This window comes from Raphanus sativus, chromosome 6, assembly GCF_000801105.2.
Source record: "Raphanus sativus cultivar WK10039 chromosome 6, ASM80110v3, whole genome shotgun sequence".
In the NCBI taxonomy this organism is placed as follows: domain Eukaryota; kingdom Viridiplantae; phylum Streptophyta; class Magnoliopsida; order Brassicales; family Brassicaceae; genus Raphanus; species Raphanus sativus.
This window is the reverse complement of record NC_079516.1, coordinates 7001954-7026745: the sequence shown is the minus strand read 5'-3', so window position 1 is coordinate 7026745 and position 24792 is coordinate 7001954. Positions and strand designations below refer to the sequence as shown.

The 24792-nt window shown below is 35.6% G+C and overlaps 4 protein-coding genes, 2 long non-coding RNA genes and 2 pseudogenes across 6 annotated transcripts; 1 reads left to right on the top strand and 7 right to left on the bottom strand.

Annotated features, from left to right (window-relative positions):
• Nucleotides 1-324: 324 nt before the first annotated feature.
• On the bottom strand, nucleotides 325-2326 carry LOC130496085 (uncharacterized; annotated as a pseudogene).
• Nucleotides 2327-5599: 3273 nt separating this feature from the next.
• On the bottom strand, nucleotides 5600-7273 carry LOC130496796 (ethylene-responsive transcription factor 7-like). The gene is made up of 2 exons (XM_056989271.1): nucleotides 6398-7273; nucleotides 5600-6166 (listed from the first exon to the last, which is right to left on the bottom strand). The coding sequence occupies exon 1, from the start codon at nucleotides 7163-7165 to the stop codon at nucleotides 6497-6499; it is 669 nt and encodes a 222-aa protein (XP_056845251.1). The 5' UTR covers nucleotides 7166-7273; the 3' UTR covers nucleotides 5600-6166; nucleotides 6398-6496.
• A 400-nt stretch (nucleotides 7274-7673) lies between these two features.
• LOC108812246 (protein TRIGALACTOSYLDIACYLGLYCEROL 2, chloroplastic) lies at nucleotides 7674-9925 on the bottom strand. The gene is made up of 7 exons (XM_018584451.2): nucleotides 9837-9925; nucleotides 9192-9736; nucleotides 8797-9127; nucleotides 8582-8697; nucleotides 8173-8263; nucleotides 7977-8077; nucleotides 7674-7853 (listed from the first exon to the last, which is right to left on the bottom strand). Exons 2-6 carry the CDS (start codon nucleotides 9671-9673, stop codon nucleotides 7985-7987), a joined length of 1113 nt encoding a protein of 370 aa, XP_018439953.1. The 5' UTR covers nucleotides 9674-9736; nucleotides 9837-9925; the 3' UTR covers nucleotides 7674-7853; nucleotides 7977-7984.
• A 128-nt stretch (nucleotides 9926-10053) lies between these two features.
• On the bottom strand, nucleotides 10054-10803 carry LOC130496097 (uncharacterized). Its single transcript, XR_008935120.1, has 3 exons — nucleotides 10664-10803; nucleotides 10451-10557; nucleotides 10054-10363 (listed from the first exon to the last, which is right to left on the bottom strand). It is a non-coding gene; the product is annotated as an uncharacterized LOC130496097 (long non-coding RNA).
• Nucleotides 10804-11094: 291 nt separating this feature from the next.
• On the bottom strand, nucleotides 11095-12870 carry LOC108812244 (aspartate carbamoyltransferase, chloroplastic-like; annotated as a pseudogene).
• On the top strand, nucleotides 11795-12526 carry LOC108812247 (uncharacterized). The gene is made up of 3 exons (XR_001943461.2): nucleotides 11795-12029; nucleotides 12120-12197; nucleotides 12390-12526. It is a non-coding gene; the product is annotated as an uncharacterized LOC108812247 (long non-coding RNA).
• A 626-nt stretch (nucleotides 12871-13496) lies between the features above and the next one.
• Nucleotides 13497-14073, bottom strand: LOC108812243 (uncharacterized). The gene has a single exon (XM_018584449.2). The coding sequence runs from the start codon at nucleotides 14060-14062 to the stop codon at nucleotides 13646-13648; it is 417 nt and encodes a 138-aa protein (XP_018439951.2). The 5' UTR covers nucleotides 14063-14073; the 3' UTR covers nucleotides 13497-13645.
• Nucleotides 14074-18132: 4059 nt separating this feature from the next.
• On the bottom strand, nucleotides 18133-19922 carry LOC108836140 (uncharacterized). The gene is made up of 5 exons (XM_056988231.1): nucleotides 19580-19922; nucleotides 19220-19389; nucleotides 18848-19130; nucleotides 18586-18761; nucleotides 18133-18432 (listed from the first exon to the last, which is right to left on the bottom strand). Exons 1-5 carry the CDS (start codon nucleotides 19873-19875, stop codon nucleotides 18275-18277), a joined length of 1083 nt encoding a protein of 360 aa, XP_056844211.1. The 5' UTR covers nucleotides 19876-19922; the 3' UTR covers nucleotides 18133-18274.
• Nucleotides 19923-24792: the final 4870 nt, after the last annotated feature.

The window sequence follows — 24792 nt, the reverse complement described above, 5'->3', positions numbered from 1 at the left end:
CAGAGATCTAATCAACTCGATAGTGTAATGTGGAAAAACAGATGAAAGCAATATCACAAGGTTAGAGTTCAAAATCACAAAACGGATACAACTAAGGCATGACACTCGAAAACCCATCTTATTTACTGTAAGATCTCTCGATAAACATATGAACTTGTTACAAATCGACACATTGAAGAACATACAACATGGTTTTACAATGATTAAATTTTTTTAGGAAATGTTACATGTTACGGAGAGGCTCCGTGTACACACATGTAGTAATATCATCCAACAAGGGAGCCAAAAACCAAACTTCGAGACTTTTACGATCTAAAAAGCGATTCAAGAGATCCCAATGGTCTTACCCAAAAGCCAGAGAACAAGCGTCATTTCGATCCCGAATATTGTATGAAGAGTACTTCTATCGAGTGTTAACCCAAAACTGTGATTCCTGCTTTATTGTTCTCAAAGTAATTCACTGCAAAGTCAAACAAAACTTTGTAAAGATGAGTATATGTGAGCAGATTAAGAGATTTGGTGCGTATATGTATGTTACCTAGAGCTTGTCGTTTTGGAATGATATGGTGCTATAGCATAAGCAGGGATGAGATCGTTGTTATCAAAATCATCTTCTTCCTCTCCATAATCTTCACTATCTGTATCTCCAATACCAACATCTGTTGAATGAATCCGTGTCCGCTTGCTCTATCAACTAACCTTGGGAGTCCCTCCCTCCACCGTCTCAAATGATTCTATTGTCGCGCAGACATGCCACTTTGCAGCAAGGGAGTCACCGCCTGAGCCTTGTGCGTGATCTTTGAGGCACTTCGTTAGTGAGCAGCGCAGTGACCAGCGTCATTGAACATAGCTGAGATGAGGACAAAAGAGTAAGCAATATTTTCTCATTGAGACTTAATGGAAAGAAAATAAGAAAAAAAGACAAAACTCACAGCGAGTTCTCCAGCACTGTTGATATTCAATCCAGCATGGGATTTAGTGGTAATAAGCAGCGAGTAAACTGACTTCCGTGACAAGAATCAATGAAGACAATATGAAAATTCGGTAACGGTGACTGATGATTCTCAGGTGACGTCTGATGCGGAGATGCTCAGACAAGATGGAACCAACATCTGAATCCATTTGAAAAGACCTGAGCAAAGTCTTGAAGCCTTAGGATCTGGAGATGGCAGATGAGACGGAAGAGGACACAACAAGGAAGATCACTGTAGTACGGTAGAGCCACGAGCAGAGTTCCATCAGACAAGCGACTGTGTCACTCAAGAATAACGTTACCGAGGAAAGGAATCTGAGATGCTCCTGAAGCGTACCACCATATCTTGTATGAACTCATCGCTAAGAAACAAGGAGCGACAGTAGGATAGAATCTTAAGTGATCTCTGCATAACGAAAAGGAGTTGTGAATCTTGTGATGTTAGAAACAAGCCTATGTGCTAATTCATAAACCATAGGCAAAACATCTGTTCCTTGTGGAACAAGTAAACAGAGGGTTTTCAGATTCAAAAATAGTTGGTTGTTTACACCACCATAGGCCCCAAATAAGTTGGCTATGAGCCAATTCAACTATATATATGGCTATATACTAATTCAATTATACTAATATGGCTGTGTGTTTATTCATAAAACAAAAGCAAACATTATATTCCTTGTGTAGCAAGTAAAATAGGGTTTTCAAGATTCAAACTAGTTCGTTGTTTACACCACCGTAGTCCCTATATAACATGGTTATGTGTTAATTAAACTATATAAACATGGCTAGTTCATAAAACAAAAGCAAAGCATTGAGTTCCCTGTGCAGCAAGTAAACATAGGGTTTTCAAGTACAATGTAGTCAGTTGTTTACACCACAATAGGCCTTAAAAACTCACGTTGAGCTGATTGGTGTAGCCTCGACGAACAGTGGAGCTCTCATCCCAAAGCTTATCAAAGAAGAGGAACCGTCGGAGACCAAACTTGCTAACAAATCTTGAGAGACAAAGGAAAGAAAGGGCAGCAAAGCTGCTGAGAGAAAGCTGAACCCCAGAATCGTACGGCCTAGAGTGATGGCTATCGCAGTTGGCACAAGCGAGCATGAAGTGAGACATCGCCGGAACCACGAGCGTGAAAACGACGAACATCGACCAAGAGAGAACCGCTGTCCAAGGGCTCGACTGGTCCACGCACATCCATCTCAGATATTTCCTGAAACTATGGAGCTCGTCGTGGACGTTCGAGACGCAGCGCTTGAACTTCTTTTCGCGGTTAATCAACGGCTCTCTTCTTCCTCCTCCGTCGTCGTTTCTTTCTGCTGCGGTTCCGATGTCGATGTCCGTCATGGACGATCGCTCGGAAATAAATATTTTTAAAAAAAAATGGAGCGAGAAATCAGACGAGATACTCTGTTTTTTCTCCTAAGAAGACGGCTGAGAATCAGGGATAGCTAAAATTGCGAAAGTTATTTATAAATGATTGATGCTAACGTAACGTGGCTTTTGATAACGCATCTAGATACAACTTAAATTTGTAATAAACCTATTAATATGATTATTATTACTTTGAAGATGTATATGTATATGTGTTTTTAATAACCTTATTTTAAGGTGCTTGTTTTTTGTTTTGGATCAAATGCATTATGTTTTTTGGATCAAATGCATTTGTTTTATAAGTGATTCCTTATACAGTATAAGGGTTAGAGATATAATTAATTCAAATGATGGTCATATAAATCTTAGACGACAAAATATGATATTACGTAATAGCAATCACTCTTTCAAAAATATATATTGCGATTTCTTCAAATATTAACTTTGATAATTAATTTTCCATTTTAGCAAAAAAAACGTTCATAATTAATTTTCAATAGTTTTTTGTTAACTTAAATAAAAATGTGAAATTACTATGTTCTTTAGTTTGGTTAGAGTTGCAATTATATACTTATTTGGGGAGACATCAAAAGTATTAAAATTGAACTTTGATGGTGCGGATTGAATATAAACCTGATGTCAAAAAATTATTTTATGATCACTTTCACAAAAAAAAAACATATTTTATGAGTTCTTAAATTCTTATGATTCTTCTGCATATATCCTCCTATGTTGCTCGCACCGTCTCTATTCGGAGCTAACGTATAAAATTTGGATTTGGCAAACGAATTCGTGTAGGATCTTGTAAGATTTATTGTAAGGATGACTTTTGTTTCCTAATAAACCGAAAAATCAAAAAAGTTATTATGTGTTCATAAATAATGTAGATATGTATTTATGCAAAAAATGTAGATATGTGTTCATAAAACAAAAAAAAAAGTAGCTATGTGTTCATGAGAAAATCCTGATTTGAAAATCACGGGATTCTACTGATAATTTTTCCTATAATTTAACTTTTTTCATGAATCAAAAGCAAGTTTTTTAGAACTATTAAAAGCAAGTTTTCTATCTAGTTCTTTCATAAAATATTTTAAAAATGAAAACCTTACTAGCATGAATTTTTAACAAGTTGTAGTGTATCACTGATTAAACAGTTTCAACTCGTCCTGTACAACGAACTTTATTTTTTGATAGTTAATTTGTATGGTTAATAATAAATCCGTATAAGTTATTATTTCTAACAAAAATGATGTAATAATGATTAACTCGTCCACATTTTTAGTTATTTAAAAACAAACTCTTTTCATTTGTCTTATCGACTAGAATTTATTATTATTATTTATTGGTGGAAAAATACGTGGCAATGAAAAATAGTTTATTAAAACTTGAAGAGCTGCAAGATGATAGTGAACAAAACAGGCTGTAGGTAGGACAATGACATGTGATATGTAAAATTTAGGTCGTAGATTACGCAAATCACCGTACCTACGGCGCCACGTACATGTTGATAAGATGTTCCTAGTTACCATCAAACTAATTTGATGTCTTGATCAAGAAATAAAATATATAATTAAATAAACCTCAACAATTAAACTCTCAATTTGTTCCCGTAATTTATATATTTACGATTACTTAAGAGATTCTAAGTCCCGGAGGCATGTCTTAAGCTTATTGGGTTCAAATAAAACAAAATAATATTATACAATTTTATAAGAAATTGTCAATTTATTCAATAATTAATGGGCATGGTTTTTGATTGCTTGTGACCTTGCGAATGGCCATATCCATTCATGTATATGTAGTGTGAAAATTATGAACATTTAAGTATTATCTATCAAGCCACGGCTTTAAACGATCTCAATATATTGGTAGCCGTAGTATTTTTCTTGAAATAGATAGATTGCAATTATTAAGCATGTTGAGTTGTTTGGTTTAATTTTGTTTTGTTGAAGAATAATGATTCTATATATATATATATATATATATTTCTTAATTCTTTTATAAATTAACTTGTTTCATCTGCAATTTTTAATGAGTACGTCTATAAAAATATAACACAAACTCACAATTTAACTGACTACATGAAAAATAAATGAACACACATTAATATTTTTACAGTAACGTGGTAATCAGTATCTTAATACATGAAGATTTAAGATTTTCGACATGTCATGATCACAAAATGGACAATAGTGTATAAATTCGAATTATGTGGTTTAACGTTTGGTTTACGATGAATTGAGTTTATACTAATAAAAAGTTTAATTATATACTCGTAGTGTTGCTCTCACCATTCAAACGTATATCTGGAGATATGCTATCTCTACTGATAAAATTTTATTTTCCGAAAGTAAAAATGTCATATTCGAGTTTTGGCACCTGCGGAAAGGATATTTAGCAACTGGCTCTTGTGTCCTGGTCTAATTACAAGTTTCTGTTCATAATTTTTAAATTTTAAAAGAAAAACATTCAATGATCAAACGTATATGGACCTAACGCTCGTAACCAATAAATAATGGCAACGGATGATATGGTTGAACGGTAGAAGAGTAAATTGAAAATAACTTTCAAGTGAAAGGGTAGAAGCGGGCCGGTACAAGCTTTTATGGGCTAGCAGAATTTTCGTCACAGAAACATATAAGTCGTGCTGGTAACACGCAAGCCAACTAAGCCTATGTATATTGTATTTAGACATATTTCAGACGTTTGTCAGAAAAGTCTTATCGATTTTCCAACAACTATTTTTAATAGATTTATTTTATGAGTAGGTTTTGTTAACACATCTTTGATAAGATATGTTTTGATGGTTAGGATAAGAAGGAATCAATTCGTTTCTGGTTTGTGAAATCAGAGATGATAAGGAAAGGCATACCAGTTTGGTTTGTTCGAAGTTTTCGGGTAGCTTGGATAGCTAAATTAAAATCTATCAAAATAACCAAATTCAACTGTGGTTCAGTTTGGTTTATGTATATGATAATTTGTTTCTTTGACTTGGAAATTTTAAATAAAATTTTCTACTCCAATCTACTTCGGTACAAGTAATTTTATATGTCTATTCTATACTGATCAATTTAGCTAAACAAAAAAAACCAACAAAATATTCTGTTCGGCTTGGTTTAGAATTCCAAATCGGAATTTTTACTTTTTGGACCAGAATTCGAACCCCCAAAAGAAAGAGAAAGCGACTAAAGAGTTGAAAGGTTCAAGTAATAATAAATCTTTGCAGTAAAGAACAAGACTTGGTAAATTCCACAATATATCTTCCAAAGATTTTTCCATAAATAAAGCCTACCCGACAACGGTTTAAAAACAAAAAAGCTCGTTCTTTCTTCAAACCCAAAGAGACTCACTGTGTCTGAATCCGTGGCAGAGAAGCAAAGTAGATACCAAATTTTGGACAATTCGACCAGCAAACTTTAATCAAATGGTCAAACACATACAACCAATTATACCAAGCAACAGCGTTTAGAGATCGACATCATGTCAGCCACCAAACTTAAACCTAAAGATTTGGCCTTTGCCAATTGAGCTTAGTAGATCCATCACCCAAATCACTCACCGCCAATAGACCAAACCCGTCTCCACACTTCCGATTGTGTACACGAAAGTGAAAGCCTTTCTTGTCTTCCTCCTGCATCTTAAGAAGATGAACGAAACACTTCAGAACAATGAGTAGTATACTCCAACTTCTTTCTCCAAATCACCCAACCAGTGTAGTAAATGAGCTTCACCAATTCTTATTACCACAAGTGAACCCAATCAGATCTTCTGCTTATGTCCCCAATAGCTTACCTGTCACAAGGTTTACTTGTAGAATAGAAACCCTGGATTGATCAAAAACCAAAGACAAACAAGTGTATGTGTGTTTGTGAAAATGCAGATTCCTACTCACCATAATAATCAACATTGAGGGAACTATATAAAATCTACAGATTTTAGAATCATTGAGAATCATCAATTCATCATCATCATCATCAGCTATAGAAATGTTACATGTAACAAAGGGTTGATCTTAAATAAGAAACAGACAAATGAAACTCAGATCTGGTTCTTACAGTAAACAGATCTCAACACAACCTCTCTCTATCTCTCTCTTTATATCCTCGTCATCATCATCTTCCTTTGCATCGTGGTAATAAAAAGCAAAAGCAAAATCAAAGACGTAGATCGGTGCAGTGGAGATCATCGTCAGCGAACAAGTCAACAACACCATCCAACGGCGGCAAATTAAGATCAAACAGAAACGGCGCTTTCCGCAGCCGCGAAGACGACGACGCTATATCGTCTCCGTCATCGATCACCGACGACGACGAATCGCAGTCGCTGTGACAATCCTCCGGCGCCACCGGCGGAGTCCTCGGATACCTCTTCGTCGTCTTCGCCGCCGGTCTCGGTCCGCTGCACGATTTCACCGTGCTGCTCAAGCTGCTGCTCGCCGGACGACTGATAACCTGCTGCTCCTGGAAGCTACCACCTCCTCCTCCTCCGCCGCCTCCGCCGTATAACCGGTGGTCCATAAACGGATCCATCTGGTTCTGGTAATTGAGCGGTCGGAGAGGAGAGGAAGGGGAACAGTCGAGGGGGAAGTTGGTTTTGGCCTTGGAGCCGCGGAGGTTGCGAGCGGCTGCGTCGTAGGCGCGTGCGGCTTCGACGGCGGAGTCGAAAGTGCCGAGCCAGACGCGAGATTTCTTCAAGGGGTCGCGGATCTCGGCGGCGAAACGGCCCCAAGGTCTCTTCCTGACGCCTCTATACCTCGGCTCCTTCACGGCGGATCCGCCGTGAAGGGCGGGTGGAACTACGGAAGAGCCTCTCCCTTTCCTCATGGTTAAAGAAGGAAACCAGAAGTAATGTGATTTGAAGGAAGATAGATCTGTGTCTGAAGATGAAGTAGAAGAAAGAATGTTGTAATGAGGAAAGAGATGGTGGAACAAGGGTAGGAGTTGGAAATTTCAAAATAATAATTATTATTATTTATCGTTTTCTTTTTTTTTTGTTCAACTTATTATTTATCGTTTCTTTTAAATTTTTATTCAAATGATTTTTATTTTATTTTAATTATTTATGGTTGGAATAGCTTTTTTTTGTCTACCTTCACGCCCGTCCAACAAGACCGACCAAATCGTTTCATGGAGTATATCATTTTCCAAACTTTGATTCTTTTTCCTTTTGCTTTAAACTTTTATTCGATATATTTATTGGAAAAAAATAATTTTGATTTTTCAATTTAGAAACAAAAAATTTGAAAGTCTTTAAAAGAGTTCGCAAGACAAGAGAGATATGTCTCGATATGCGAAGAAAGAAAAAGAGGGTAAGCACTTGCGCCTTCTGTCCTGACCCCGACCATTATTATTATTAAATTAATCCCTTCAAAAGACCAAATTGTCCACATGTAATGACTGAAACACCCTTGTCTATTTTTTTTTCTTTTTTGAATTTAAAATATAATATAATAATAATCTCTCGAAATTATTAAGTGAGAGGTCTTCCTTCTCCTTCTTTGGGAGAGAGACCCTACAAAAGAAAACGAGACGCGCTTATCATCATCATCGTCGTCTCCCGTGTGAAAAGTAAATGTCGTTGAGTAAATGCAAAAACACACACATAGAAAAATAAAAATAATAATAACTTGCTCACCTTGTTGATCATAATAGTCTACTGAGAGATTTGATGAGTAGTTTAAGGTTTTTTCTTGTGGTTTCATCGCATGTGAATCCCAGAATATCTGAGCTTATGCTCTACAATTCAACAATTTAGAAAAAACCATGTTATTACATTTTCTTTATCTTGTTCAGAAGCCATTACTTTTGTTGAACAAATAGCAAAAAGTTACCTCGACGTTCTTCAAAGTGTAAACCAGAGTGTAGATTGATTTCTGTATTAGTTCTGTATTCTCAAGTGTCATTATCGTAGAATTAACCTTTCTGCAATGTAACAAAAGAAAAAAAATGTCAAGAAGATTTACATTCTCACAGTCTTCTATTACATTATCTAATCACAGCGTGTTTATAAACTCTCAGTCAACATTAGTGCAAGTAAACGAGATTTTTTGACATATATGTGGTCTTAGTACTGCAAAATAGTCTACAAATAGCGTGTGGAAGGTACAAAAACTGAGATGTAATTCAAGGCATTGCGGTAACATTGTGAAACTTCCTCATAAAGACTATCTAAAGTGCCTCTAAGGATGGACAGTCACTAGTGCCATGATTATGGTGACTAATAGTAAGAGCCATTATAACCTCATATCATCAGAAGCTTGAGTTAGGCTTCGAGTCAGACACTCAACTTCCTTGAGCAAACCGCTATCACGAAACTCAGACAGCAAAAGTTGAGCATCTTCAGCCATGGCTTGAATCTGTGACATCACTACATCAAAAAACCCAGCAGCTCACGCATGAGAAAAAACACATTACTTTTTTTTTCTCCTCACACCCAAAAAACAAACTCATGTCACCTTTTTAAGCAACGGTTTTGCATCTTCGATAACCGGAACCGCTCTCTCGGCAAGAGAAAACGCATTGGCGACACCGATCTCCTCTACATCACAACCCATACGAGTGAATATCCCAACTAGCTCATCTAAACTCACTCCTTGCTCTCCTTTTATCTTTTCCTTATCACAAACAATCAACCCTTCTTTACCACACTCTTGATGCAGAGGCCCTACCGAAGGCTCCGGTATCGGATCCTTAGGCGTAATGTTGATCATAGTCTCCATTAGAAGACCAGACTGATTCACCTCGACCAGTGCGTTCATAGGGATAATAATCTTATCATCTTCAATCGACAAAAAGACAAACATCAGAAACAAAACATCACAATCAAAACAAAGACTCATAGAACAATACCTCAGCAACATCTTCAATGTTTTTCAAAGAAGGATTAACCCTAATAACCGTACCAACAGTCACACCACAGATCCTAACGGGAGTTCCCGTGCAGATACCAGAGGCTTGACTAAGATCAAACACGGTCTGGTACTTCCTGAACTTGGCCCGCATTTGAAACCCTCGTAACCAAGCCCAGCTGAGAGCAAGAAGGGCAGCTCCGGAAACGAGAAACAAACCAACCCCACCTTCCCATACGCTTCTCTTACCAAACCCAAAATCGCTCAAAGGTTTCAAAGTCTGTCTCCATATATTCCTCGACACATCCAAAACAACCGTGAGAGGACTCTTCTTCCCTTCTGGTTGGCTGGAAGGGGATGCAGCTCTGGCCACTAAATGTTGTCTAGTTCTAGGTTTTGGTGGGAGATGAGGAAGCCCATTGGGATAATAAACTCGAGGGGAAATGATCATTGAAGACGATGACATTACAGGGTTCCCAATCATCTCCACCAATAAAAAAAGAACTAAACTTTATGTAGTTGAAGTTGCAATCTCTCCGAGCTGAAGCTGTAAGGGGAAAACAAAGAACATGTGAATTGCGTGAGAGTTCTACTTTTATCAATTGAATTACAAGTCGAAATTAGGGTTTCAGAGAGATTATACATACATGTGCTGGCTCGAAGTTTATTACCGAACCAGTGTCCTGAATCTGAGATTGACGTCAATGACTTGCTGATCCATCCCACATGTGTTTCGTTTATTTGTATTTCTTTTATTAATTAATAAAACAATAATTAAATTAACTAATTTGGAACTGTAAAAAAGGGGTATTTACGTAATAATGAAAAAGTATATACAGTGAAACTGAACTAAAACTCTTTTATGCTTCCGTCCTTTAAAGGGAGCGTTAAGACAACAAGTGTTTTTGCTTTTTGTGTTTGACCGTAAATGGTGGAAGATACCTCAGAATCAATTTATTATTACAATAAAGTTCAACAAAGACTCTTCCTCGTATGAATATTGATTAATGTAAAATCCTAATTAAAGACCAACAAAACAACTACTTTTGACCATTTATGTTGATCACACAAGCTTTTGTGCTCTAAGCCTCTAAGCACCTTCACTCCTTTTTTGTCATTTCACTCCTGGATGCTTGTCAATAGACACCTCTTCATTCCTGTTTAGCTCCTCCCCCTGTTCCAGCCCACCACAGTTTTAATATTATGCAGACATGACATTTCATCAAAGTAAAACCAAAACAGTGGAAGCTTGTTTCTGTACTTGTTCATGAGACCCAGGCTAAGCACCTTCACTCCTTTTTTGTTTGCCTCTAGTATTGCTTTCTCAATCATGTTATTGATCACCTCTTTCCTCCATTTTAACAAGTACTGCATGAATCAGGTCTCAGTGCATCCGTAAACCAACATATACTACGTATACAGCTAATAAATTGGCAAAAGAGTCAAAAGAAATTAAGCTGAAGATGATGAGGACCTGCAGATTATATCTGGGTATGATCCAAGACTGCAAGTTGAGCTTCTCAAAAGAGTTTCTCTCAGCGACAAAGACGCTGGCGTAGAAGAGAGTGAAAGAGCATGGAGAGAGATGTGAAAGGCCACAAAAGGCGCATGAACCGGAATCGACGCCTGATTCATTCGGATACGGAGAGATCGATCACAGAGTTTCAGCATCGAAACCGATTGATTTCATCGTCGAGAGAGAAGTAGAGATGAGAGAGAGAGAGGTAGTGATGAATGTGCGACGAGTGGCCATAAGAGACGCCTCTTTCGTCGCTTAATTAAGGAACATATCTTCTATTAAAAGGTACTTTACTATTTTTTAAATCATAATTAGCTTAAGCAACCCTTGTAAGAAACGCCTATAAACATGCTCTAACACAAAAACAAAACATAAGATACGTCTCTCTCTCTAACGAATTTAACTCTAAGACCATCCATCACCAACCGACAAGCAGTAGCTTCAGAAGAGCCATTCTAATGAACAAACCGTTCTTCGCTTGTCTGAAGTACGCAGCTCTTGGATCAGCGTCCACATCCGCAGTGATCTACACAAACAAATAGAATTGAGTGAGGACAAAGGGAAGAGGGATAAAAAAGAAGAGGTTAGATATAAAACTCACTTCATCTAATCTCGGTAAGGGATGCATAATAACAGCGTTTCTCTGCATCACTCCCAACAGTGCCTTGTCTACTATATACTTCCCACGAGCCGCTTCGTAGAGGTCAAGCCTTTCTCCAAACCGCTCTCTCTGGATTCGGGTTTGATACACTACGTCACACTTTGACGCTACTTCCATTAAATCTGAACTCTCTTCCCATTCCACCCCGTTTGATGTCAGATAGTCTTTTATATCATCCTAAAAAACCATTAAACAATATAACCCATTTTAAGCAACAAAAACTAAATGATGTTTTCTTCAAAGTTTAGTAAATACAAACCTTCATCTTAACAACTTCAGGGGAAACAAAGTAGATCTTCACGTCTTTAATTTGGCGAGCAAGTATGCAAGCGACCTGACTGTTCTTCCGTTGGCAAGGTCTCCAACTAGTGCTACACTTATGCCATCTAGCTTCCCAATTTCACTTTGGATTGTATAGACGTCTAAGAGAGCCTTCACAACAGCAACAAAACATACATAAGAAACTAATATGTTTTTTTTTTTTGATAACCGGTGTCCGGCGGGCCGAACCCAACCGACTAATTCCTTGGGACCTGTCCACCGGCGCCAGACAGATCCGGTTGCTAGCAAGGAGAATCAAATACTCATGTCGTCTGGCCACACAAACGGGTCTGGCCACACAAACGGGTCTGGCAACACAAACGGGTAAATCTAAATTTGGTAGGTTTCGAACCTGGGGTGCTTAGCACCTTTCCAAACCCGCTGTACTACTCGACCACGCTTGTGTGGTTAACTAATATGTTTGTTCAGGAAAACTTAAAGGTTATTGATGAACACAACACACCTAAGTGGGATGCTCTCCAGGACCATCACCTGCATTGATGACAGGTATATTAGCAGTAGCTGCAGCTTTTCTAGCAGCACCGCTTTTGAAATGTCGCATCACGATTATATCTGAATAACCCTCCACTGTTCTTATGGTGTCTGAACACACAAACTTTGCTTAAACACAATCAACATTGTCATAATACTTAAGCTGACAAGATGAGATTATACCTTCTAGTGTTTCCCCTTTGGCAGCAGAGGAAAACTCTCTAGCGTTCTCGGTGGTTAAGACTTCACCTCCCAAGCGTTTCATGGCAGATTCGAAGGAGAGCCTGGTGCATGTAGAAGGCTCGTAAAAGAGTGTAGCCATTAGATACCCCTTGAGTATTTCACTTTGAGAAGAGCTCTTTTCAATCTTCTCCATTTCACGTGCAACATCGAATATAGCACTTAGCATCTCCCTGTCAAACTGTTGCCCTTCGATCACATCACTAAGTTGAAACTTCTTCCCGGCTGTGAAGGGTTCCCTCGTCTCAACTTGCATAGCATGACACCGGACACCCTTTATCGGAGCAATACTTTTCTTGGGATATGCAGTCAAACAAAGCTTTGAGCTTTCGAGAGGAGTCGAGAGATGATTGCTTGGGAAGAACTCATTGCTGAAAGCTAAAGTTTTAGGAAAAACCAAGCTCCCGCAAAGTGTGGCTGAAGTAAGTGATGATGTGATAATAGACATTTCTTTGAAGGGATGTGGTTAGATACTAAAACTTCAAGAACCTGCAAAAGATTACATTGTTTATTATCACTTTATAGAAAGTCCAAAAAAGCAAAAAAAAGAACAGGATCACAGGAACAGACAAGTGCTTTTTAAATTTGTGTCTATTTGATTTGTCTAAGAAACCAAACAAGATTTAATCCTGAATGCAAGTGTATAAAAAAAAGATATTTCTTTCACGGGTAGAATAAATAAACATTCATTAATCTAAAGAAACTAACCATAATCTTAAACTAACCATAATCTTAAAAAAAAAAATGATTGTGCTTTTCTCTTATCATAAACTTACACACACCTTAAGGATTATTTAGATCAGTAGAGCAGTAAGAGTAGAGAGAGAGTCTTTTTGGTCAATCTATAACGCTGACAGAGAAGCCGCCAGAAAGAAATAAATAAGTTCGCTTGTAAAGTCAGAGACTTGAAGGCGGGAAACAAAGCGGCGGCAGGAGGAGCGCAGGGCTGATGAATTCGAGACGTTTTTTTTAAGAATAGCGGAGGGAAAGAAAAAGTAAATGTTTTTCTTTTTGTTTCTGTTAATGGGCTTTATAAGCCCCATGCATTATTTTCTCCTTCCTGTGAAGCCCAACTAGATTTATTATATTCATATTTACAATCTGACAAATAAACAAAAAGGAGAAATGTTGTGTACTAATTCGAAAATTTACATCAAAATCCTAACTTTAACCCCTAGTGAATATACAACATGGTCTGATATATCTCTCGGAAAAAGATTCAACTAAACCTCCGGTATGCTGTGAAGAACCGGTGTCCATAACCGGTGATGGCTGCCATCTTCAGTTTTATGATCAGAACCGGTCAGGTCATGGACGTTGACTTGATTCAGTAGATTCTGGAGTTGCTTCTTCGTGAGCCTGATCTTGATCTCATGATGAGATGGTTTACTGTCTTGCGCGACAATTACTGTTTCACCAGCCTTAATGGATGTTGTCTTAGAGCTATGATGATGATCTTGTTCTTCTTCATGTTCTGTGATGAAACCATCATCCCAATCTTCACCAGACCAGTGCGTTTCTGACTCATGCCTTAGACAATTCCCCATTTTTTCCCTTTTCGTTTCTTTGGAGGTAAAGTGTCTGGTTAGAGATGATTTATATAAAACGTAGGTAGAAAGGTGGTGTGATATTAAAATCATAAAAAGGAGATAAAGATTAGATCAAATACCACGTCAGAATTTATAGTACTTTTATCCTACGTGGACATGGTTTGTTGAACTCATCGTCACCAGCTTTTGTCATTTTTTCTTTTTCTTTTTTGGCGCTTCGTTCCACATGTCTTTCTCGGCTCATCTGTTCGGCTTGCATATGTTTGCTGGTTTGTATTTTCCAGTGTGCCGGTGAAAATGAAATGCCGACCCCATGAATAAAGGAAGAAAGAAGAACTGAAAACCTAACGTGACATCTAAAGAAAACAGAATAACACGAAAGTTTGTATAGCACATGACTAAGGAGAAACATGTATAAAGAATGAATAATGACAAGTCCCAATACTCCATTTTCATTATCCGGTCCTCCATTTTTATGAAAATTATTTGTTTATGAATAAATTTTTATTTTTTTCAGTTTTTTAAAGTTAAATTTAGTCATAATATATAATTTTCCAGCTAATTTTAGTAAATCGCACGTCTAAATTTAGAGATAATAATTTCAAAAAATATCAAATATATATAAATAAAGCTATAAATTTATAAAACTATTTTATTATATGTTAAATATATCATTAATATTTTTTGAATAGGTCCATAGACGGTCTGTTACTACATTATTTATAAAGCCTATTTTTAAAAATATATATCATTTTTAGGAATATAGATGGAGCCGAGTAAGAGAAAGCCGAATGAGGTGAAGTGTGAACACGGTACTAGAGGAGGGATCTTCAAAGTGTGAACGCAACCAAAGGGAACAGAATCTCTGAGGCCAGAGATGCTCACCCCCACATTTTCAATTACTAGATTAAGCCATATCAGTAAGCACGCACGTCTCCCACCTTTAACTTCCACCCATGGTTTTTCTTTTACCTTTTCTCTTCTTAGTTTTTCTTTTGGTAAAATAATCTTCTTAGTTACTAAATATATTTGGATGGTCTGGATTATTCGGTTTACATAAGATTTACTGTTTTATATTACTATTCAACTCATGGTCTACATTAACCAGTATTATTATTTGTTTTAACAAAACTGATCCTTACCATTCACAAGTTTTTATTTATTATTCGTGGAAACATACCAACCGATCTTAGCATCAGTTACCCTACAGCTGTATATATTCAAAGTAACTCAACAACTAAAATACCATAATTATTATTTATTGGGAAGTCAAAATCTCAAAGTTGGTGTTGCATCGAACTTATCCCACTATGCTACAACTTGCTTTTTTCTGTAATCTCGACCAAAAACCTGAAGTTGGTGCTACATCGAACTTATCCACTCTACTTCAACGAGTTTCTTGTTTTTTCTGTCTGTATTGTCGATCACTAGATCAATATACTCGAGTTTTATTTTTCTAAATAAATTAGTTGTAGCATACTAGCATATATTGGTTGATCAATCGATCTCTCGCACCTCTTGTTCTTATTAATTGCTAATCGGCTAATCCAACCCGATTTGAAATTGAGATATACTCTTGGTGTTCATACAACTGTATAGATACGACAGATTTAATCATCTCCCTATATATGCTTTATACACATATACCCACGGTATATATATATGTTTATTCAGATTATTACTGTAAGATTAAGTACTACAACATATATATGTCAGCTATTGGAATTAATGAATGTATACAATGGGTCAATCAATTCAATTGATCTATTTTCAACTTCTATGTGTTACACCTTACATATTACTATTAGTTTATAAAATTTGTATGATTGTTCAATCATTAATTCAAATAAACAATTCGTTAATATATATCCTACAAAAATTGACTATTCAAACTGAGGTTTTTTGTTATATACGATCTGTTGATTTGGTGACTAAGTCCACTCGAAGACATTGTTGGATTACTAATTAAGGTCTAGTGTCTTTAGAGTTTCGACAAAATATAGATGTAAGCTAAGATGAAATAAGATAAGAACTTCTCAGGGGTAAATACAACATTTAAAGTTATAATCAACATTTTATTTATTAATCAACGGTCCACATAACATTCACACACTCATCGGCACGCTACACACACATATACTGAGCAATGGCACCATGTACGTAACAGGTAAAAATAATCAATTAGTTTTGATCTTTTGAATAGTTGCAACACACCAAAAAGTTACTTCCAACCCCATAATCAAATCTAGCAAATTTAAACGAACTAAAAATACAAAGCTGAAAATCACTCTTTAAAATAGTGTGGAGCTAAGACAAAAACCTAGTGACTAATTCAAAGATAAATAGTTAGTGTATTGTAGATCTGATTTTCAAAAGAAAATGTATGCAACAAAACATTTTGGATGGATCTGTTGAGTTCTTCGGTGGATGGTTTGTTTACAGTAATTCAAAAGTCAAATACTTAAATTAATCACTGCCAAGTTTTAGAATAATATAATGATAGATGGGTGATAACTGATAGGTTATCTACTTGTAGTGAGAATGTCATGCTATATAAGTACATACAATCCAAAAAGTTTATAGATTTCAATATTTGGATCTGTAAGGTAGAAACGAACTCATCATGAGTGTTCACAGCTGCTTTATCGCTTTTTCTTTAATGGCTTCACACAGAGAGTTTACAAATCGCGTATAATACATAAAAAAGAAACAAAGACACAAAGTTAGTCACAGAGATTAAATGTATAAACACTTAAAGAGTAAAGATCTTTTACCGGTTCTTCTCCCATAGTAAAAAGGAATAGATCATAGTGTTCACATTCTTCTATGTCCAATGTCCAATCCATATAACACATACCAACGATGGCCACCGGTCTACCATTAAGATAATCCCTGAGATGTAGAAATCATGAAACAGTTATGGTTTAGTGACTGTTCATACATAACTATTTTGGATGATTTGTGGATGGGATGATCCATATAAACTTTTGGTAGCCAAGACGGAGATTTTGTTCCACCGTTTTCAGGATTGGCCATATCTATCCCCACAAGGGATACACACTAAAGCCCACAAATATGCTGCAGATGTCTTTTCAGATTTCGATACAAAACTAAAATAAAAAAGCATTTGGACATGTGGAAGTAATCATTAATCAATGTAAATAAATCAAATTAATCATACAGTATATTCTTCGTTACAGGAGGTGGAGCAGACCGGACACTCTTTTATAGAAATGGAAACTGTGGAGCGATGCGAAGATGCTGTCTGCTGAGTATGAGAAGGTCGATGGTTGTAATAGTCTGGTTGATTAAAAATACACATCTAGGAACGAAGGGGAGATGTAAGAGGAGCAGGGATGTATTAGGGTTTCAGGTACAGCTTTGCCTTTTAACGCAAGTATCAAACCAATCAAAATATTGCTTAGCTTTGAATAAAAAAAAAACAAGACATCCTTTAGAAATCTGTATACTCTGTTTACATGTTTGCTTATTTCTGGAATTTGTGTACTCTGTTTCTTGTGTGCTGGATCTGAAATACTCTATTTTTTGTTACTATCTGTATCCTCTGTTTTATTTATAACTATGGTGATCACAAACATTCTGGCTTTCAAAGCAACAAGTTAAGAAAAAAGCATCAGTCCACATGGTGGAGATGATGTTTCAAATCCGATTAGATGCTACATAACTCATAAATACATGTTTTGCTTGAGTTTGACTGAATGTTGTGGTTAAGATGAAGTTGTAGAGCTGTTCTTCAGGAAGACGTAGTTATGAGTTATGTAGCAATTATCATACGCGATAAAATCAACTGTGGGGTTGGTTTCACAAGAGAGAAGCTCAAGGAAATTAGGCGGGGATGAAGCACGCTGCACTTGGTGGGCCAATGGAGCTCATCACCAGACTCGGCTCTTAGTAGTGTAAACCGACGAAGGATAAAAGGGTGTACAGAGTGACCTATAGGTGCACATAAGAACAGCTTGAAAACAAATCTCACAGAAACACAGATCGAGAGCCAAAACTTTCAGCTGAAGCATGTCCTCGAGCATAAAGGTCTAGGGCTCTACATATACCTTTTGTCTTCTACTTTTTTTTAACTACAATTAAAACAGACTAGTTTTTGCTAAAATATAAAGTTTGAAGAGGAAAGCAACGGGGAGAGACACGATAAATGTTTTGCATTCACAAGACTTAAAACACAGAGCATAAGAAACATGTAAATGCAAGTTTAAAACATAAAACTTCATCTCAAAAAATAAAATATATCGAAGCTTCTCTTATCCCTTTATTATAGCTGCCACATGTTCATACTGAGTACTTGGTTGAAGAAATGGCCTCCATTTCGACTTGAACAATCAGCATATCGTGCACAACTAAACCCTTTGATGTATCTCTCAGATTAGAAAGAGGCACAAAGGCATCGAATCCCCACCCTGTTATCTGGGGACTGAACCAGTTATCAACTACCCTCAACACCAAAAAAAAGACAAACACAACATGTATTAGTATTAACACACAAAATGTTAAAAATTTCACGTTAAACAAAAAATAGTACTTATATATAAGCAACCATGAGTCAGTCGTTAACAATTAGTTTTGGCTTCCACCATACTTACGTTGACCAACCACGTCATTATTGGATTGACGTTGATTAGGAACACGAAGCTTGGCTCGAGCGTAAACCTTCTCATAAGGCTTTACTTTTAGTAGCTCCTGTTGGCTAAGGTAAAGGTAAACCGACAAAGCTTTGCCTTCTTGAGCGCCAACACCATTTCGAAAAACTCGTAAATTCCTAATCATCAGCCATGCATGTGATAACTTGTCAATTAACACACTTGTATATATACGCTAACACTAACAGATTTGTGAAAAACTCACCAAGTTTTCCCTCCGATGATGAAATCCTCTGATAAGTAATCGTCAGGAAGTGTCGAGAACCCGTGAATGAACCAGGTGAACTTCGGGTTGGGAAAACTCTTAGCGATGGAGAAATGTTCCATAGTAATTTCATAGCGAGGTGGAATGATGACATCAACGCTAAACTCGCAGTGGTCGATATCGTAAAGGTATCCATTTTTCAGGTTAGTAAAGGTAGTGAGAGGGAGAGCCCTAGGGAACCCCCACATAGGGTTGGCTGCGCTGAATGGAAATACATTTGTATCTGCATGGTAACACAACGTAGACATGTACATAAATAGATGTATAAATTTACTATAAACTTTAGTATTGAAAAATATTATAGAACTAAACCTTGCATCGTAAAGTATTTATTCTCTTTCTTGTTGAAGACATAAAACCTGAGATCAGCCTGAACCTCGAGAAGTGGAAAGACGAAAGTTGACTTGTCTATGGCGACATACAGTGAAATGTACCCTGTGCCGTTATCGTTCTTGTTCCCTTTCGGGTACACAATCAGCGTCCTGGTACATTTCTCTATTCAGCTTATAGTGATCCATAATATATAGAGTGGATATAAACTAAGATAGTGTACCAAGGTCCTATATTTGTAAAACTTTTATTATCCTGGATCTAGTTAGTTTGTGAGAAAAGGCCCATAATTTTCTTATTAGTAAGAAAGAAAGAAAGAAAAAAAATCAAGATCGTACGTACCAATTGTATTTACCGATCATAAAAGGACGAGATTCATATCTTTCGGCGTAGGTAGATTTCATGAGTGTGTTAAAAGACTCGATTTCAATACTATAAGACGTTGGAGGACGTTCTCTTAGACCCTTCACCGTGCTGGATGCTGAGACTTTACTATCACGTGATGAAATCTGAGTGGTGATTAGTTTCTGAGTACCATTCTCAACGTTTGGGACTGGTGGTCCTGCAAAAGAAGAGGTGATGAAAAGACAAGATAAGATAGAAACAATACATAAGGTATTTGTGTAGTAAGTCATCATGTCAAAGATTAGTGAATGAAGTCTAGTCTCTAGTGGGACTTTGTTACAAAAAAAAAAAAACTCTAGTGAGACTTGATCATAATGTTGGTATATGTTTGTGAATACGTATATATAGAAGGAGAGAAAGCTAATTAGATGCTTAGAAGGGAAAAAAACTAGTGAGACTTTTGCATGAAATTAAATTTGTCTTCTTTGTGCCTAGTGCACCAGTTGGTAAATTAAATTTGTAATTCCAATCTGGTTTGTTAATACGTTTACTTTTTTATCATTGACTTTTAAGTCTATCTAATTGCTTAGGGTGTACTCGTTTGAAGGTTTGCTGGAATGAAGGATAGAATAATTAAATTTAAATCATCAGTTTTATGGAAAATCCGTAAAGAAATAATATGTCCATAATCAAAGCATTGGAGTCAAATCCGAATCATGTAGCTGTCAAGCAATAATTTTGTAATTGGTTAAGTTAACTGCGCGTAAACTTGATCAAGAAATCAAACTCCCTCTATAAAATATACATAGAAAAGTTTTTAGTTTCTTTAGAACGTTTATGTGTTTATTTCGGTGAACGAAACTTCAAAACACAATTCCTTATTTAAGAATGACTTGAACAATATTGATGCCAGTACATTAGATTTATGTATAAGTGCGACTTCTAGTGTTGCATAACTTCCTTTAATCATGACTAAAAATTGCAACTTTTTTTTTAACCGGGAGCAAGACCAGCATCTGATAATATCTAGTCACAGCGTATATCATCCATTTCAACAAGAATCGAATTAGAGACACAATGGATCCAATTCAAAGCGTTAATCAACTATATATTTTAACATATTTTCTAATTTTGTAAGATATGTCACAACGATATTTATGTTAAAAATAAGAAATACTATTGCAATTCTAGACAGCACAAGTGAACGAATTTTCTAAGAGAATTTTACTTTGGGAGACACAATCTAAGTTATCAATTTTTCTAAAGGACATATGGTTAGAATGACACACTTTATCTAAGTAAATTTACTCAAATATTTTCTAACTGTCCAATATGTATATTTCGTTAGCTTTTCTAACTAGAGCCAACCAATCTTTTTTTTGTCTTTTTTAATAAATAAATTATTATTTTATTCCTTTTTTTTACCAAATATCTCGTTATTTTTTTGGAACCTTTAAATCAACAAAAGACTCAAAAAGACATCTTCTCGATCTTGAATAAATATAATATTAAAAAAATGATCTAATTCTCTTCTTCCCTAAATTGAGCAACCTCTCACAAACCAAAGTCTAATCCTTTTTTTTCTGTTTCCACTTTCTCAATCCAGTAATTGGGTCGTCTAATTTTCTCTAATCAAGAATCTGATTCATTAATTGTAACATGTGTTCGCCTCCGCCGCTTTGCTTTGATATCGATCTCCGACATGGAAAGTTAGTTTTTAATTTCACAAGCAACTACATAATTAAGTCCAATTATAGGTCTAAGACAAAACTCGTCTTTTTATATAATTTTGCAGAAAAACAGTTCTGTGGACATGATGAGACGGAGATGTCTTGTGGTCTTGTGGATGAACATTTGGTGGATGAGAGATTGGTAAATGGGAGTTGCGTGGATTGGATATTTGTGGACGAGAGTTTTGTGGATGGTGACCAACAGAAAAAATATCACACAACCTTTGATTATCTCAAACTCATGTATATCTGGTAACACATGAGGGATGGAGGTATATTTAACTTTGAATAGATGTGAAAGCGATTGTGGGAAAGTTTGTTTGTTGCAAACAACACATGAGTTTCGATGTATGGAAGATGGATGGACATGTGTTTCGTGGATAAGAGATCGGTGAATAGGATCGTGGTGGACATGAGATACATGGACAACAACTGTGTGGATACATGAGGGTTAATTCCAGTTGCAAAATCCATGCTATCTTGTGGCCAATAAGTCAGCGCATCACAATACTTTGCTTTTGCAAGTCTAAACTCAGAAAGCACACGAATTTTAAGATTTTCCATGGATATTTCTTCATGTACCGGTATCATCTTAGCCTACATATTATATGTCCATCAAGACTCTTTTCATGTCTACAACTGTTTCATCCACATTTTCCCGTCCATGTATCTTTTGTCTATAATTTTCTCAATCAACTAACAAAAAAAACATCACACATCCTTTGATTATCTCAAACTCATGTATATCTGGTAACACATGAGGGATGGAGGTATATTTAATTTTGAATAGATGTGAAAGTGATTGTGGGAAAATTTGTTTCTTGCAAACACATGAGTTTCGATGTGTGGAAGATAGATGGACATGTGTTTTGTGGACAAGAAATTGGTGGATAGGATTGTGGTGGACAAGAGATACTTGGACAACAGCTCTGTGGATACAAGGGGGTTTTAAGTCTAGTTGCAAAATTCATGCTTTCTGGTGGCCAATAAGTCAGCGCATCACCATACTGTGCTTCCGCAAGTCTACACTCACAAATCACACGATTCTTAAGATCTTCCATGGATCTTTCTTCCGGTAATGGTATCATCCTAGCCTACATATTTTATGTCCATCAGGACTCTTTTCATGTCTACAACTGTTTCATCCACATTTTTCCGTCCATGTATTTTTTGTCTATAATTTTCTCAACCACTACTAGATCATTCACAATTATCATGTCCATATATTTTTGGAAAATTGTTAAAATATTTTTTTTATATCAAAATAGATGTTAAAATGTAGAGAATAAAACTATATAATTTATTGTATCAATCAAATTTACTATATATATTCAAAAAAATAAAAAATTAGCAAATTACTCATAACGGTGAAATTAGTACAAGCTAGCTAGATCACAGAAAAAATACAAGTTAACAAGAATCCTTAGATCAGATTTAAATAAGACATCTTACGACTAACATCTTACGTTTCATTGCTTTATTAAAACCAACACATATTCTCTTTACAGGCAACCAATGATAATTTCAGTCCAAATAAAGACAGATGGTATAAGAAAGTGTGTCAAAGTTGATTTATGTCTTATAATGTGTATTTTTAGGTAGGTCTCTCATTTTCTAACTAAAGCTATAATTAACTTTTCTTGTTGGAGATGTCGTCATTGAGCATTATCCATTAGTGTAAAGTACGAAGAGAGTTATAGACATACTATACATAAACCATCCTGAAAATAGTATTCATCATTATTGTTTACACATATTCTACAATCGATGCAGGTGGCGGAGGCAGCCCTTTGGCTGTGGATTTTATATATTTGAATTTTTTATACTTGTATTTAAGAAGAAACTTTGAAAAATATGCAGAAAATGGTGTATTGACCCTTGTAAAATATGTTAATTAAGAATTTGACCTTCCTAAATGAATTAGCTAGCTCCGCCACTCATGCAGCGATGTCATCCATTTCAGTAAGTGCATTTCCATTTTAAAATATTACAAGCTAAAAGAAGATGTCGACAAAAAAAGTCAAAAAAATTATATAATTCGACTTCCAGATCTAAACTCACGTGTTCTCTCCTATTCTTCCGCGTCCAGCGTTGATATACGGATAAAGTCGTGACAATGTACATATCACGCTCCCATCCTTACCTCACAATCACCATCACAAGCCCTAGTTTTTCCGGCCCAACGGAGTTTTGCATTTAGTATGTTGGGTTTTAGTATAATTGCCAAACCTGGATGCTTGGTTAAGAAAAACCACTCATATGTCTAATTTTTCTTTGAAGTAAAGCTCAAAATATTACTTTTAGAAAAAAATAATTAAAGGAAACTAGTGATTACATCTCTAAACAGTTTTAAATTATGAAAAGTAATCGCATTTTTAATAATTTAAAACTTAGTTTTTTTTCTTCTAGCACAGTAGTTACTAAATACCTTTGTTAGCAATATTTAACCAAGACTGTTGATCTTCCTATATAGATCAATTGTAACATCACTATGCCTATCTATCAATAATGTCGTGCATGCAAAATTGTTTTTTGACTAAATGTTATAGGGAAAGCTATGTTATGTGAGATTATCTATGAAATTATATTCATAAATATTATATATAGTCTATTATCATTTGTAACAGAAATATAAATTATATAATGATGTAGTCATGTACCTAATGTTAAATTAATTTCTGGTCTTTTTGAATTAGATGGATAGTTGTGTTTGCATTTCTTTGTAGATCGAGGATAAACAAGAGAAAACATTGAGTTTGGAGGTGTTTTGCAATATTTATGTAACTACCTTATGATGACAATGAACTTTTAATTTTGCATAAGAAACACGAGGCAGCAAAAAGCAACAGTTAGGTATTAAAAATAATAATTGAATCAACAGTGGCATGCAATAATTCATGAGTATCTGGAGTCTTCCTAATCATGCAATAATCATCCAAAAGCACCTATCCCCAGAGGCGGACCTACATTCACTTCACCCTTTAAATATCAATTATTTTCTGTTTCAGGCATTTTCTGTTAGAAATGTAATATTATCTGGTTATATTGACATTTGACATAGTTGAACTTGAACCTGGTAATGTTAAATTTCAAATCCTCTTTTTTTTCACCCACATTTGTATTTTTCTCTTTAATATTTTCCATTGCTTCTTCAAATTTCGTGGTGCATTCGATTATCATTTTTTTGAAATAATATTAAACTAGATCTTGACGCGTCCGATCGGACGGATATTTATTTTATGTTTTTAACTTTTTGTTTATATTAAATTATGTATTTGTGAGATTTAAACATAAATTTAGATTGAAATTAATTTTTGTAGTTATAAAAAAAAATTAAAATTAAAAATTTAATAAAATATTCTGATATAAATTATAAATTTCCTAACTAAAATAATATAGGAGTAGGTTATAATTTTTTTCAATTCCAAAATATTAACAACCCCTTAAAATAAATAAAATAAATTTATAAACACATATAAT